Raw genomic sequence first — 16,847 nt, 5'->3', positions numbered from 1 at the left:
AATATGGTTGATTAGGCTGAGATCCCTCAACTATGTGTTGGAATATTCATGTTCTAGACTGTGTAGTAAATTCTTTCACCTTGCCTAGAGAGTTCTGGCCTTTGCTCTCAGCTTTTGGGAGGTAACTTATGCCATATCTGATAGAAGTATCTTTGTTTAGGATGGAGGCTGCCCACAGTAGATCTTGAGGTGGGCATGGCCACACCCAATAGTTGTAGGGTAGGCGCTGCCATGTCAGAAAGACCAACCATTTGATTTAGGGTGGTGGCTTTGGGTCAGCGGACCTGCAGGAGAGTTCAACCATATAGGTAATCAATCAATCAATCAAACCTATGCACTGAAGCTTCAAAACAAAATCTGGACACTGAGACTTGGATGAGCTTCCCTGGATGCCAGGGAAGTAATGAACCCAAAGGACAAGGGAAGCTTTGCAAGTGGAACCCTTCAAGACTCTGATCTATGCATTTCTTCCTTTGGCTAATTTTAATCTCTATCCTTTCCCTGTAATAAACAGTCACCATGAGCATAACAGCTTTCAGTGAAGTTCTGGGTCCTGTTAGCAAATTATGAAACCAGAGAGTGTTTTTGGGCACACCCTGAACTTGCAGGTGGTGTCAGAAGTGAGGGTGAGGGTGTGGATAGGACTAGTTCCTTGACTCTTGCAGTTTGGCTAACTGTGGGTATAGTCCCAGTTGGGCCATTTACTACCTATCTGCCCTTGGACCAGTCACATTAACTTTTTATGCCTCATTTTCTTTATTTACACAACACATACTCACTTGCCCTGCCTATTTCAAAGACTTATAATGATCAAATAAGAAAATACAATGTGAAAATATTCTAAAGACAAATTATTACAGAGCATTAATTAAAATTCTGGAAATTAAAATGAAAGTAATTTTTAAAAGGAACTCATAAAAATATAGTAAGGAAAGAAGTCAGGCCTCAAATTGCCCAGACCTACCTGGGGGTAACCTGAGTGACATCAGAGGGATGTAATATCCTACAGGTGGTGAAGGTGAATGTCAAGTTTGTGCATGACAGACACTTTCCTGGGTTTGAGGTTGCAACTGAAGCAGAGATTTTTAGGGAATCGAACACAAAATTGAAAGACCAGGTTAATAGTGTAAAAAGATCATTATTATTTACTTATAATACAGCACTTATAAAGTGTCATTTATATAAAAATTCCCAAATCTGGAAATAAAATACATATAAATATTGTATTAGTATTGACTGGTTAGTATACAACTGAATTCTTTAATACTGTACTTTAAAAACTGTAATTTAAGAGGATTAACAATAGCTTAGAAACAAAAGAAAAACATTCTGAAAAAATACATTAAAAAACACACAACCACCAAGACCTAGTCATTCAATCTTTCTAGTCAAACTCTCTATTCCAGTGGTGTTCGAAGTATGGTTTACAGACCCTGTGGGAGTCTACAGGTCAAAACTACTTTCATAGCAATGCTACGACACTATCTGCCTTTTTGACTGGGTTGGCATTTGCACTGCTGGTTCAAAAGCAATGGTGGGTAAAACTGCTGGATCCTTAGCACAAAGTTGTACTAGTATTCTTCACTGTTATCTACTCATAGTATTGGGGGGGGGGGGAAGCCAGATTCATGTAAGAATGTCCTTAACGAAGCAGTAAAAATCATTTATTAAATCTTGACTCTTGAATATTTTTAATATTCTGTGTGATGAAATGGGAAGTAATCGTTAAGCACTCTGCCACATGCCGAGATACTAGAGGAAAAGCACTTGAGCAATTGAGTTGTAACTTTTTCATGGGACACTATTTTTACTTGAAAGAACAAATAATAGACAAATCACAGTTATTCAGACTTGGATATCTGGCAGAAATTTTCTTGAAAATAAATGTAGTGAATCTGTCTCTTCAAGAAAAATAGCTGACAGTATTTGCTGCCACTGACAGAATCTGAGCTTTCAAGTGAAAATGAGATTTTGGAAAACTTGTATCTACCACTGAGAGCTTGAAAGCTTCCTAATACTAAAAGACTTATCTGATGAGACAGGTGGTAACATTAATGTGATTTTAATATATTATATAATAAAATGTGTCAACATTTGGAAGATCTGCGTAACTCAGTGAACCAGTATTTTCTAAATGACCAATGCATGATGTTATAAAATCAAGTATGGGGGGAAATGTGTTCAAAGTGTAGGACAGACCAATAGATTTTAATGTAACAAAGTAGGAAAAGTTCACTGATAGGGTTTCAGATTCCATATTGTTACAAACCTTTGGCATTTATTTTTTCATTTTTTTTTTTTATTTTTCATTTTTTAAAAATATATCTTTATTGATTTCAGAGAGGAAAAGAGAGGGAGAGAGACAGAAGCATCAATGATGAGAGAGTCATTGATCGAGCCCGCAACCCGGGCATGTGCGCTGACCGGAAATTGAACCCCGATTGCCTGGATCCTAGATCGACGATCAACCGCTGAGCCATGCCTGGCCAGGCAACCTTTGGCATCTTAATTATGATGGGTCTTGCTGTGGGCCTCTTTGGGTTCCTCTTATTTGGGACCCTCTGTGCTTCCTGGACTTGTAAGTCTATTTCTTTCCCCAGGTAGGGGAAAGTCTATTTCTTGCTCTCTTTCTTCTCCTTATGGTACCCTAATAATATGAATGTTGGGCAGCCTGAAGTTGTCCCAGAGAATCCTTACACTATCTTCATATTTCTGGATTCTTTTTTCTTTTTGCTCTTCTGGTTGGGTGTTTTCTGTTTCCTCATATTCCAAATTGCTGATTTGATTCTCAGCATCCTCTACTCTACTGTTGATTCCCCGTAAATTATTATTCTTTTCAGTTCATGTAGCCTTCATTTCAAATTGGTACTTTATTATGTCATTGATGGTCTCACTTGTTTTCTTAATAGTCTTACTAACATCCTTGAGCATCCTTATAAACAAAATTCTGAACTCTGAATCTAGTAGCTTGCTTGGTTCTATTTCATTTAGTTCCTCTTCTAGAGATTTCTTCTGTTCTTTCCTTTGTGACATGTTTCTTTGCCTCCACATTTTGGCTGCTTCCTGGTGTTTATTTCTATGTGTTAGGTAGAGCTGTTATGTCTCCTGGAATCTGTAGAGTGGCTTTGTGTAGTAGGTGTTTTGTAGGGTCCAGTAGCTCAGCCTCCCCAGTCTCCTGAGCTGGGCCTTCTAGGTGCTCCCCTGTGTGGGCTGTGTGCACTGTCCTATTGTAGTTGATCCTTCGTTGCTGTTGGTGTCACTGAGAGGAATTACCCCCAGGCCAATCATCTGTGAGGAACAGCTGCAACTACAGCCAAAGAGCTGCTGTACTGGAGAAATCCCTACGGAGCAGCATTTACTTCAGTGGAGCTTTGGTGTTCACCAAGTGCGCCCCTTGAGTATCACTTGTGGATATGGTAGGGTTGTAATCCAGCATAGTCAAGTCTGACCACCAGGTGCACTGTCTCTGGGGCCTCCCAGGAGGGGCAAAGTCAGTCGCTGCCAGTGCCTTGTCCAGGGCCACCCAGCACGAGCTACACAGCAAACTGGAGTTGGCTGCTACTTGTGCTGGGGTTGGAGGTGTCCAGGAGAGGCAAGCCATGAACCAATGCAGGCTGCCACTAGTGCCAGGCCTGGGGCCACTTATGAAGAAGTACAGGGCACGCTGCTGCTTGTTTGAGAGATTTTAGGAAAGTCCTAAGTATGAGGATGGAGAGGCCACTTGCATAGAAAAGCCACTGGAAATGGCTTGGATGAGCTTGCAGGTATTGAGAGGCGGGGTCTCCAGGAATCACCGGGGCAGGGCCAAAGGTGTGAGTCAGGTGCTAGAGATTGAAATATGGTGCTTGCCTGCCGGCTGTGTGCGGGGAGGACTCGCCAAAGGAGCAATGGCCTCTGCCAGCTGTTCCGTCTGGGAGAAAGCTGCCCCTCCACCTCTCGCCCCGATTTCAGGCAAGTTAGTTCCTTCCTGACTGTCCCAGGTTCCTTTCAAGTTGCTGCGCAGTGCTGAGGCTCAGAGGGAGCGGGTCTGAGTGAGTCTGTGCGCTGGCCCTTTAAGAGGAAAGCTGGGGCTCCCACAGCCTCCGCCCCTTAGCTTCAATCCCCGTTGGTTTTCACAGCTGCAAGTTGTGGGCACTTCTCTTCCCAGCCCTGGAACCCTAGGCCTGGGGGCCTGTTGTGGGCTGTGACCCCTCACTCCTCTGGGAAACCTCTGCTGCTGAGATATCCTCCCGGGTTTAAACTGCGGCACTGGGTGTGGGCCCTCGGCTGCGTCTCTGCAAGTCAGCCCTGATCCGCCTGCGTCTTTGCCCCTCCTGCTGGTCTTGATGCTTCTTCAGTTCCCTGGTTGTAGGACATCTGTGCAGCTAGATTTCAGGTGGTTCTGAGTGATGGTTGTTCTGTATTTTAGTTGTAATTCTGATGTGGCTATGGGAGGCGGCGGGTACAGCTGTTACCTGCACCACCATCTTGTTCCTCAATGCTATAGATTTTTATTATCTTACATTATGTTACAAGACTAAGTACACTGCAGTGAGACTTAAGTAGAGCTAGTCAGTTACCACAGAGTAAGTCAGGATGCAAAGTACTACTAGTTACTAGACTATTCAACCAAGCATTCTTCTCACCTGTAACTGGACCTGCTGATGTACCGGGGGGCAGAAAGATTCCTGTTACTGGCTTGGGATCTGTAGGTTTCTGTTCCACTTGAAGAGGTTGCTGAACCTGAAAAGTGATACCTTCCTCTTCATCCTCTTCTAAATCCGAGAGGTGATAGACGTCATCCTTGGGCAACTGGGTAAAGCCTTTAGTGATGACACCTGGTCGTGGGTCAAGAATGGTTCCTAAATTTGGTTGAGCAAGCTGCTGCCAGTGGTGCAGAGTTTGTGATCCTGAATATGCAAGACAAAAATAAATAAAAAGGCATGTTGTAAATTTCTTGCAAATATTAAATCTTGAAGCAGAAGCTAAAATTACATGTGTAAAAATAATAATAATAAAACTACTTATTTGGTCTTAATATTTGGTAAAATTTCAAAATAAAGTTCTCTGTGGAAGACTGACAAGTTGCTGAAGATACAAATAATAATCTTTCTATTTCAAAAGTTACCTTTAAAAAGTACATTTAAAGCAAGGGTGAAAAAAAACCAAGACAACAGCCATTATAGGATAACAGGAACTAAGATGCTGAGGCATTGATGAGAAGGAAGATATGTGCCTCAGAGGTGAGGCTGTTATTTTCCAGGTGACAAAAATCAATACGTCCTTGGCTTATAAACTTTCAAGTCAAAAGCCAGGATCCTAGGATGGAAGACACTTTGAATTTTCGGTGTTTTTTTTTTGTGTGTGTGTGTGTACTTCCCCAGCTTAATCATGACTCTCCTTTCCCCAGGCTTGCAGGGAGAGTAGGAAAATGAAGGAAATGATAAAAGCAGGATATATCCCCATGTTTCCTGTCTATGAGTCCTGGTGAAGGATTACCCCAAGCATTGGCACCAGATGTGATGTTTAATTATGACACTATAGTCATTTCATCCTAAAAATGGCAACTCTGGCAAATACCTGTACTGATCATTAATGAATAAAACTAATATATAGAACCTTTGAGTTTGAGGGGTCCTCATAAGTTTCCTACTGAAAATTTTATCTAATGCAGACTCTCATAATAGCAAGAGAATCATTTGAACACTGTCAATTTTCTATAAAACAAAGAAATTTATTTTTAATTCAAGTTCTATCTTAGGAGAGAACAGAAACAACTGAAATTAATAGAACTGAAAAGAAAAATACAGGCACATATACCTCTAAGTAGATGATATTACTGGGGTAAAGAACTTTTTAAAAAAGAAAAGTATATGTGAAGTATTACATCTAGATTATTTTTACTTATATCCCATTTATCTTACCATAAAAACTGTGATCAATGATATTCCTTAGCAAAGGACAAGGAAAGATTATTCTTCCTCCCTCATATTTACATTAAAAAAAAAATCAGTAAAAGAGAACTGGTAGCTGATGACCTGGAGAATGTAGATCTCTTCATTCATTTTCCTCAGAGTTGTACAAAGCACTGTCACCTAAACAGTGGTATTCAGGGATAATAAAGATACCTTCTGCACATAGTGCTCTTAAAATTACAATACAAATCTCAATTCTAGGGGAAGGAAAGGTCAACAAGGAACATGGCTTAAAAATGGCCTTTACTGATTTATTACCTTCAAGTGGCTTGACAATTTGTAATTTTTCAGGCATAAAACATCGAAGACAACTGGCACTGCTGAGGTCTGTGGTCTCCGACTGGTCAGTGCAGAGAGAGACAATACTCTCTGTTGGGGTGCCACAGCCACTAACCCCTTCTTTCTGGTCAGCCAGAACCTGGATCTTCCGCTCCCACTCTTCAGCAAAGAACTGCTTCTCACTTAAGTAGTTTTGTCGCCGCAGACTAAGGCGATGCAGGGCTGTAGCCAAATCACTATCTCCAGAGGGTTCTTGTTGACCCAGCTTCTGAACGTTCCTATGGGAAAATCACATTCACTGACTAGGTCTGTAAGCGTCATGAGCACCACCCAGACCTCTCCTTTCTACAATGGTGAATGTTCAAAAGACTCATCTTAAAAACACAGTTTTTATATATCTAAGTTTCTCTTAGATATTTAGAATACAAAAATAGTAACAACAAACCCAAATCATTAGTACTATATATCATTTTTAAAGATCACTTCAAGTAACTTCAGATAGGCAAAAATATACTTTATTATTATATTGTATTTACTAACTTTGCTACTCCTTAAACTACGATATGCCACTAGCTGCAAGACATAAACAATTTCAAAAATATTGAAATGTGAAAAATACTGCTTTGAGCTATAGAATCCTCTATGAATATTACATAACATTTAAAAAGCAAACAGCAAGATTTATAAATACTGCATTTTCATAGTTTGGTGACACATATTTTTTCACTTTCCACCATTTTTTAAATTAGAGGTATCTTTTAATTGAATATCAAAAGAAAGAATAGCAAGGTCAGTGGTAGTTGCTCCTGGCTACTATGTGTGAATTCACATATATCTGTTCAGTCTTCTTAGGTAAGGTAGTATTGACACAAAAGCTGTCAGTGTGAACATGCTCACTACAGTCCAGACAATACAATAGAAAACTCAGAGTATGTTTTCTGCATTAGAAAGATTTATCTCAGGTGCCAAACATCTATCTGTCAAAAGTTTGCAGCTGACTTTCCAGTAATGCTGTTTAATTTCTAGTTATATGTAATTCAATGAACTGAATTACATATTCAGTTCAATGAAAAGTGGAAAGAAATCTAAGTTTAAACGAACAGGAAATTAAGAGCAAGCTAATTTTCCTCAATAGGCATTCACACTCATTGTTTATGCTAAAGGCACCAAAGCAGTTGAGATTATGAGCATGGTTTATGAGTGTCATCTGATACTATGTATAACTGCCAATGACCAAACACATTAAAACAAATTAAGATTTAGACTCAGAGAAGAAGATTTAGACTCAGATTTTGCCACACAGAAGAAAGTAGTTTCACAGTTTAATGCAAGCTCCATTTTGAATACACTTAATTAAATATAGCTTTTTCACTACAAAAAACTTTTATGATATCAATGATAGGTCTTACAAACAATGGTATATGGCATCATTACTGAATGAAAACTGACAGTTACAGAACTTCCTTGGGACAGCACAGAGCAGTGCTGGAATTTGAGTATGTGAATCTGTTATGGCAATGCCACAAGAAATGCAGAATCACTGCCACGATCTGTTTCTTACCCTGGAACCTCCTCTGAGTTGCTCCCCTGGCTCAGGAGTGTTTTGTCCTCTGTTGGCTGTAAACCAGACTCAAAAGGTTTTGCTGTCATGATGACACTTGAGCGGTTGGAGCCTGGAATGGATAGCGGAGCTGAGAATGGGATAGAGCAGCCCCGTGTGTCATTGGCAATCCTGACAGTATCAAATACCCGTTTCAGCTGGGCTCTGTCAAAAAAGAAATGTTCATTATTGCCTCTCCCTACTGCTGGAGTGCTTTAGAAAAGAGACGTGTAGATGTAATTCATTAAAAATAAAGCGACCCTGGATAGCGTCTAAAGTTGAGGAGAGATCATTAGAAAATAAACTTCAGAACAAGAAAACTCTCACAAATGTGAGTAGTAAGAGGAGAAAACTGAAAAGCAAGCAGATTTACTACTGAATCTCATAATAGCTATCACTGGATTGTGGCTTCTTTTAAATTTCCATCCCAGTGGCTGAGTAACAACACATGTATGTGATCTGTACTTACTTTTGTTTAAAGAGAGAAGATTCCTCATCCAAACTCAACTTTTTACGCATGGTCCCCTCAATCTCAGATGCCAGAGATTCCTAAGAAAAAGTTTGAAATTCCTATAGTGATTACCTAAGAAGCCTGCAAGGAGAAATGAACTGTCCTTAAATTAATTAAGTGTCTCCAGAATCCAGTACTTTTGGTGTTATAATAAAAGAAAATACAGGAAAAAAACGAGACATTCTGGAACTGGAACTTTTAAATAAGAACCAACTACTTTTTCAGGAAAGCAGTGGTAAAAACCAATATAAATAGAAAATATTACATATTCAGACATATAAAACTAAAGGGTATAAAAGGCTATACCAAGATGTTAACAGTGATTCTGTGGAGGGCAGGATTTGATGGTATTTAAGAATTTCTTTTGGTTTATCTGTGATTTCTAACTTTTCTATAATATACATGTATAGCTTTTATAATATAGAAAAATCATTAAAGGAAAAATAAGCAACCTTCCCCCTCCCCTGGGCTGGGGTGAGAATTCAACTAGCATGGGTGGCATCTCAGTGGGGCTGAGCTGACAATGCCTGGGACTCAAGGTACTGGGATGAGCACCGATGGAAAGGAAGATACAGATGTGTCTATGAGGGCGTACGTATAAACATATGTGTATTTCTTAGCTTTATCTGCTGAGGGGCCTGGAAGCAACGATACTCTAGTTGCAATGGACACAAAGCACCCAGATCCTGATTCTAAATATCATTCCTCATCAAAAGTTACCAGAACAACTTGCAGAAATGGCTGATTGTAGGACTGGGACAGGGAAAGGGCAAGATGAGTTTGAAGGAAACGCCCCTGGCCATACTTGGGACAATTTGAGTATCAAAATAAAAAATGGTAATAATGAAGTATAATCCACTGAAAAAATAAAAATCCATGAGTCCATACTGAAATAACTAAGCAAACAAATGAATAAATGAGACAGGAAAGTTCTAACTTACAAAAGAATAATAATTAATAAATGTTGAAAACATGATAAAATTAGAAAATCACTATCTAGCAATTATAGTATTGTATTGATATCACTTTTCTGATGTTGATGGTGGTAGTGTGGTTATGTAGGAGAGTGCTTTTGTTTTTAGTAAATACACACTGAAGTATTAAGGGGAGTTAGGGTGTATCTGCAACTTACTGTTAAATGGTCCAGAAGAAAATAAGAGAATAATATAGCAGATGTAGTAAAATGTTAAAAATTGAGGAATCTAAGTGAAGGACATATGAGAGTTTTTTTAACTACTGTTGGAACTTTACTCTAAATTTAAGATTATTTCAAAATTTAAAAGTTAAAAAACAAAAATGTGCCCCCAATATTCTTCAGAAAATCTACTCTAATTTATAGTTTCAGTCTTTAAAAAAATTTTACAGGACTGGATGTACATGTTTAAGAACTAGATTGTTAAAATAAGTCTTTAAATCAACATTACAAATTCTGGCATAAACTCAGAAGTTTTCATTAATTTCTGTAATTTAAAAATACCGTTTATTGATGAATTAAATAAACATGATTCCTGCCCCCATGGGCCTTACACTCTAACTGAAGTTAAATATACCAAGAAACTCAAGATTACGAAAAAGATTTTAGATGCTAAGAGCACTATTTGAATAAGTGGGATGTAGTGGGCTTAGGGTAAGGATGACCCAAGTTTACGTAGCTCTATGGTAAAAAGACCTAAACCTAATTTCCCTGGGGTTCATTTCATATACATATTACAATAAATCTGGATGGTAATCTGCTAGAAGAAAGGCTAGAATACATAAGAGTATTAGGGGTAGATGTAGATATGCAAATTAAGGCCAAAATCAAAAGACAATCCATGTTATCTCTTAAGATGCTTTACACTATCAGAAGCTATACCACTCACGGGACAATCTAATCTTAAACAATATTCCAAAATATATAACATCTTTCTCAGCTCCTTACCCCAGAAAAAGCTCCATATGATTGGGAGAAGTAGAGATGAGCAGCAGGGCCAGATCTACTACGAAGTTCCTTTATTTCTTCTTGGGATTCATGTAACATTCCCAGACACTCCATATTCCTGTCTTGTAACTCATGCAGCTGGAAGAAAGGATAATAATTGGTGTACTCTATTATATTCTAAAATGACAATGGTGGTGGTGGTGGGGGGGGCATTGGGATAAGTATTAATTTTATCCAGAGGGCTAGCTAAGTTCCTGAATATAATTCATTTCAATACAAAGACTCTGAAACAAATTAAGCAAGGAGAGTACATATATACTTCAAGCTGCCAGAATCAGAAGTGTCTTGGCCAGAATTATACATAAATATGATTTCTTAAAAATCTGCAATGTAGCTGAGACAACCAAAACTGTCAATTCAATATTTAATGATTCATCCCCTTAAAAAAAACTTATAGAGGAAATATAATAGCTATGGTCAAGTTAGATTTAGCATACTGTTATATTTTTTAAACATCATTCTGAAGTTTGTAAATGACAAGATCAAGTCTACTAAGTATTGTATATGATGTGAGGGTGCTCAATCATCCTAAACAAGTAGTTTCTTCTCCCTTGTTTCAGAACCTTTTTTATTGTTAGATTCACAAGCATGTTAAAGAGTACATACTTTTCAGAGTACATTTTAACTTCAAAGATTTCTTCCAGTGTAGTATGTGGACTATATATTAGCATCACCAGGGCTGGGGATGCTTATTTAAAAATGCAGATTCTAGGCCCTCATTCTAGACCTACTGAATTAGAAACTTTTAGGGATGGTGCCTGGGAATCTCCATTTAAAACTCACTCTGCCAGGTGACTCTTTTGCTTGCTAAAGAACCACTAAATTATATCTAATATATAGAGTTTTTATGTAGATACCAACTAAGAGATTTTTGCTATTTCTCCTGACATTTAAAAAACTGTTGAGGTAGTTAAGGTAAACTGCTAAAATGTCACATATTCCTAAATAATCTTATAAAAGTCAAGGTTTTCCCCATTATTCAATAGGATGTTGCCATGTTATTGGTTTCAGAGATAGAATTTTTTAAATGCTTTACTTTTTAGCTCTCATATTTTCATCTTGACCCTCTCTTATTTTAAATCTTATTCACAAAGATCAAAGAAACTATTCATTGCTCCCCCTCCTGTATCACACAAGATAATGGAAGATTTCATTACCTCCAATGTCAGTTGTCTCTGGGCATCTTTGGAAGCTTGTAGGTGAAGTCTCAGTTCTTCCTTTTCAATCACATGCTAACAACATATTAAAAGAGACATGTGAAGCCTTCCCATATAAAATAGAGGCTACTCTCTTTTTGAAGACATCTTAAGGGGTATAGTCTATGTAGAGCCTATAAAAAGCTTACCTTCCAAAAGCCAAATAAGAGCAATAAAATGGGCAGAATACAAAATCCATCAAGGTGTTCAGAGGACAATGAGCATGAGTCAATAATTCACATCACAACTTTCTGAGGAAGATCTGACGCCATTTTACTATAACCATTCTTTTAACATTATTTCTACAAATGATGACCTGTTAAATAATATGTGACTGCAGATAAACAGTCTGTTTGCTTAAGAATTCTGGGAACTGCAAAAGAAGTAGACTCAGACCTTTAGACATTCCAGCTTCGGGAGATTTGCTGACCTTCAACCAGATATCTGAACAGACTGTGTTGGCTTGCATGTAGTCCCCTCAATGGAAAACGCTCAACCCCCTCCTTTTGATTCCTCTGTTCTGTTTCTTTTTTTCCTCCCTCCTTACAAAAACCCCTGCCTGTGTCCAACTGTTAAGACGGTCTTGGTGACAGAAGTCCACCAGTCTCAGGCAGCTGGCTCTTAAATAAACCTACCTTCCTTCTACCAGCCCATCTCTTGATTATTGGTTTTTGAGTGGCAGGCAGCAGAACCTGGGTTAGGTATCATTATGGAGAGAAATAATGACTTGAAAGTAGTTATTCATACTTCAGGACACAGACAAGACTAAAACAGTAACTAGTTTAAAGCACTTTGAAAGGGCAGGGACTGTATTTATTTTTCTTAATCTAGCACGTAGCACAGTGCATGGTACTAGGTCAGTTCTTAACAAACATCTGCTGAATGAAAGAATGAACTTACTTCTTTAAGTTTGTGCTGAAGATCTACAATCTGAGACAAGAGAGAGGAGATCTCTTCTTGGTATCGAATCAGTTCATCACTCTTCCCAGACAATTCCTCAGTCATTTTGGACATCTGAGCATTTGTTTCACCTTGAAAACAAATAAGAATTTTAAAAATTAATATAAATGTAGGGTAGGGGGTGGCAACTATAGCCTGTGGGCCAAATACTGTTTTGTAACGAGCACTGGACTACTACAGATAACATTTTTCTTTAACATAAATTTAAAAAATAAAGATTCTTCTGAAATAGGCTAATCTTAGGAATTGAATATGAGGCAATAAAGCTAAAAAGAAATGACTTATAAAGGCAAGCTAAAGATTCTGCATCAATCTTTTTCATTATGAAAAAGATACATGCTCAAATCTTCCTCTTTATGAAGGACAAGTAGGCTGAAAAGATACAGATGAATTATGTATCTTTGCAAGTGCCAAGACATAATCTCATTTATGTCTTTGAGAACTCTTCAGGGATGTAAATAAACTCCCACAAGCAATGAAAATTAAACTTAACAAATCTAACACAGGAACATTTCTAGAATGGAGCAGTCACAATCTGTTGAACCTATTGATAAAGCTACTGAGATGCTTCTGTAGGAGAGTGTTTTCCTGGAATACTTCGCAAACTGAGTAGGGCCTATAAAGCAATTCTTACAGCCTAGCATTCTTGAATGCACAGAAAATAAAACCTTAAGAATTCCACTGGGGAAATAAGTCTTTTTTTCATATAAAAACTTTGATATCTAAACACAAGTGGCAGAACTATTTCTCAGTGTCATATAAAATTATTTGTTAATTGACAGAAAGCCTATAACATTTAATAGGATGGCAACAAGGAAGGAAGGAGACCTGAATCTGAGCTCTTGGGCAAGTAATTTCTTCTTTGTTTTTTAAAGTGTAAAGGGTGGGTAATGATAGTGTTGACGGAGAATATTCAATTTACATTCCTTCTAGTTCTCTAATATTATGTTAGTCTAAGTTATCACATTCTGAGGCCCACAGCCCAAACGTACTGATGTGACATTACATTTTTCTTTTAACGCAAAAGGCTATATATTTATAGAGAAATTAAATATCTTTCTCTAGTAAAGCTGATTTTTTCCTAATTTATTTTAAAATTATTTTAGTTAACATTACATCAAATCAAAATATATTCCTTTATAGACACATAATTGGCACTTAATAAGTTACTCATTGAATGGCAGACCTGGCTCTGCCACTTATCTATTATTTTCTGATCCTTACATATCACATTCTCTACAGGACTATTTCCTCATCAACAAAATAAGAGCTTTGGTTTCTTTCATTCTAACATGCTATAACTGATAGAAATATAGGCCTTCACTTAATGATGATGGCAAATGAAACAAATATATTTCTGAGAAGTTCATATGGTATTTTATTTAGAATTGTGGGCTCAACGTGATATTCTAAAATCTTCAGTAATTATTTAATACTGTTTCTTGAGATGTTTCTACTGAAACCATGGATCTAATTTCTGAGTTGGACATATCCTACCAAAGAACTGGCCAAAGGCAAACCAAGTATGTTAATACTTACGAAGTTCTTTAACACAGTCACTGACAAGCTGTTGTTCCTTCTCTTCATAAGTAATAGTTTCTGTCTTTATGTGACAAGCCTTCAAGAAAGAAAGAAAGAAAAAGTGGTATCTTCTAATTATTTTACAGTATTAACTAAAAAAAGCCATTTAACTCTCATTTGAAGATAAAAGTTAATCACTTACAAAGGAAAAAAAAACCACATTATGCTTTATCTACCATAAAATAAAGGTATGGAAAAGGATGTGACGAATCTCTCCCCTCATTCCTCTCGGGGTCTCTGTAAACACCTGTTCATCCCTGCACCGCCCAGACCCCCACGCACATCTCTGGCTGGCTAATCTCCAACCTCAGCAAAAATATCACTGCTTAAATAGGGCTTCTTTGATTCACCCCCACCCCCATCATACGAGCTCAAGGAGCCTTGTAATTTTCCAACATAGCTCTTATCACAGTTGCATTTATTTAGTTATTTGTTTAAACTCCACAGGATACATATTCTATGCTGTGGCTTTCTCTATTTCATCTGTCAACTTGCTATTATCCACTTTTCAGTGGGACCTAAGAAACAACAGAAGGCAAATAAATGCATGTGTCTTGGCTGCCACCCTAATTACAATGTCAACAGCAAATCTTTAGTTACGCCACATTTCACCTCAATACTACCTGGCTTTAAACCGTATAGCCTTTAAGGTAAAAGGAATTGGGAATTAGGTGGAATGTACCTTGGATCGGAGAGCCATATTCTCTTCTTCCAGTTCCTTGAGCTTTTCTTGCAGCATGTCCAACTGTAGCAAGCCTTGAGATAAGCTGAAGGACTCATTGAACCGAAGAGGTGTAGAACAGCTGGAATCAGTTTCACTCTCTTCAGAAGCAATGGACACAATCCGAAGTAACTCATCTTTCTTGGATAGCTCATGCTGCAGTTGATTAACCTGCACAGCAAAAGGCCTTGATTTATAAGATGTCCTTTATTTTGTATTATTTAATATATGTAATATAACTTTTAATTCATGGAGCAATTATTTCTCACCATATAACAAAATAATATAATTAGCTGCTAGATTTTACTGACTAAAGTAGCAAGTGCTAAAAAGAGAATAATAAACCTCAGATACTTCCTGAACTATAATTTTAGAGCATTAACTCAACAAATATAGCTTTTTCTATACTAGGTGAGAAGGAAAGCCAATTTTCATATTCTATATAATAGAAATATAGGAGGAAATTTCACATAAGATAATGATACATTCACAGTTAAAAACAAAACTGAAGAACCTTCAAACTCTCAGAATGGATGCGTACTTCAAATTCTCATCCTTTTAAAGGTTGGTACTTTTAAGCTATATAACTGCATCACTCCCTAACTTTAGTTCTGGGGAATACATATTTTTAACCTACAGGCTCAAATGTTATTAAATATAATGTACTTATAAAATATAAATGAAACTAGATAAAAATAATAAATTACAGAAAAACTGAAATTTAACTATTCAGGTTAATCATAAAGTAGTTCTAGATAAAAATATTTATTGCTTAGGAATAAATACATTTTCAAAAATTTCTTTTCCTTTCGTTTGTCTTTTTCACTAAAGATATTTCATTTGGGTATTTATTATTTTTTTTAATAAGACTTTTTTAATGTTTTTACTGATTTTGAGAGAGAGAGGAAGGGAGAAGGAGAGACAGAAACATCAATGATGAGAGAGTCATTGATCTGCTGCCTCCTGCATGCCCCCCACTGGGGATGGAGCCCACAACCCAGGTACGTGCCCTTCTGACTGGGAATCGAACCTCCATCTCCTAGATCATAGGTTGACGCTCAACCACTGAGCCATGTTAGCCAGGCTGGGGATATATTTTTTAAAAATAAAGTTAAGAAAAGATCATGTACAAAGTCCACACAAAGGTGCAAGGATAAAATATTAGAATCTACACAGGGTGCCAGAAGTACTACAGGTACCGAATACAGACTTTTATATTGACCAAGGTAGACTCACATAAGCACTCCTCTGTATAGCATCATTTCATTCCTCTACTGGTTAGTTCAATGGCTGCCAAAAAAGTCCACATGTACTGGTGTTACTTACCTACTTACTGTCATCAATTCAGAGACACCCAGGAAAATAAATTTTTCCATTGCCCAATATCTAATTATTTCATGCTGCAAGTACTTATCAAAGACTTACTTGGTCAAAAGCTTGTCCCAATTGTTCCTCCAGGGCTTCATTCTGCTCAGACAAGACATGATTTCGCTTTAAGAGAGCTTGTCCAATTCGAGCAGCTAGCTCCAGATCACGATCCCTCTGTTAAAATACAAAATACACTTCTCCTTGAGTACCAACAAAATTAATAATTTAGAGATTTTGCAATTACTTTTGCTAAACACAAAAAGCAACATTCTACAAATATCAAGATTCATTTTAACACCCAGATACCAAATAAACAGAAAGCCTGGCACACAGGTGATGTTTAATATATGTTGGTCAAATGGATGACCACCACAGTTATAAATGCAAGAGGGCATTTCTTTTCTTGATATCAAGTGAAATTTATTGATTAATCAACCCTATCAATTAGGATTCAGCAACCCAACCTCTACACTTACAACTTTAGGGAATTAGAAAAATCAATGGAGTCTTTAAAACTGAGGACAGGGCCTGGTACACAGGAAAGGCCCAACAAATATCTACTGAATGCATCTGCCTATCAAGGATGGTAATGATACAGAATTAGGTATTTAAGATAAGATTAAGTAGGTATGCTAAAAAGTTTCATTTAGGGCAAAGATAATACGCACTGAGAGCCAGAGGCTTGGAGGAAAGCAC

At 37.5% G+C, this 16,847-nt stretch overlaps 1 protein-coding gene across 1 annotated transcript in view; it reads right to left on the bottom strand.

Annotated features, from left to right (window-relative positions):
• Positions 1-16,847, bottom strand: part of TRAK2 (trafficking kinesin protein 2) — a 56,322-nt gene that overhangs the window by 5,389 nt on the left and 34,086 nt on the right. Inside the window, exons 5-15 of the mRNA XM_081142433.1 lie at positions 16,209-16,325; positions 14,745-14,954; positions 14,021-14,099; positions 12,422-12,552; positions 11,483-11,557; positions 10,266-10,403; positions 8,303-8,382; positions 7,795-7,998; positions 6,213-6,511; positions 4,626-4,889; positions 965-1,070 (exon numbers count right to left, since the gene is read on the bottom strand). Of these exons, the coding sequence (XP_080998559.1) occupies positions 965-1,070; positions 4,626-4,889; positions 6,213-6,511; positions 7,795-7,998; positions 8,303-8,382; positions 10,266-10,403; positions 11,483-11,557; positions 12,422-12,552; positions 14,021-14,099; positions 14,745-14,954; positions 16,209-16,325 (1,703 nt within the window). The remainder of the gene's footprint in view (positions 1-964; positions 1,071-4,625; positions 4,890-6,212; positions 6,512-7,794; positions 7,999-8,302; positions 8,383-10,265; positions 10,404-11,482; positions 11,558-12,421; positions 12,553-14,020; positions 14,100-14,744; positions 14,955-16,208; positions 16,326-16,847) is intronic.

The sequence above is a fragment of the Miniopterus schreibersii genome, assembly GCF_964146895.1.
Source record: "Miniopterus schreibersii genome assembly, chromosome: 7".
Taxonomy (NCBI): domain Eukaryota; kingdom Metazoa; phylum Chordata; class Mammalia; order Chiroptera; family Miniopteridae; genus Miniopterus; species Miniopterus schreibersii.
Note: the sequence above shows the minus strand (reverse complement) of the source record. Positions and strands in the feature narration are given on the sequence as shown.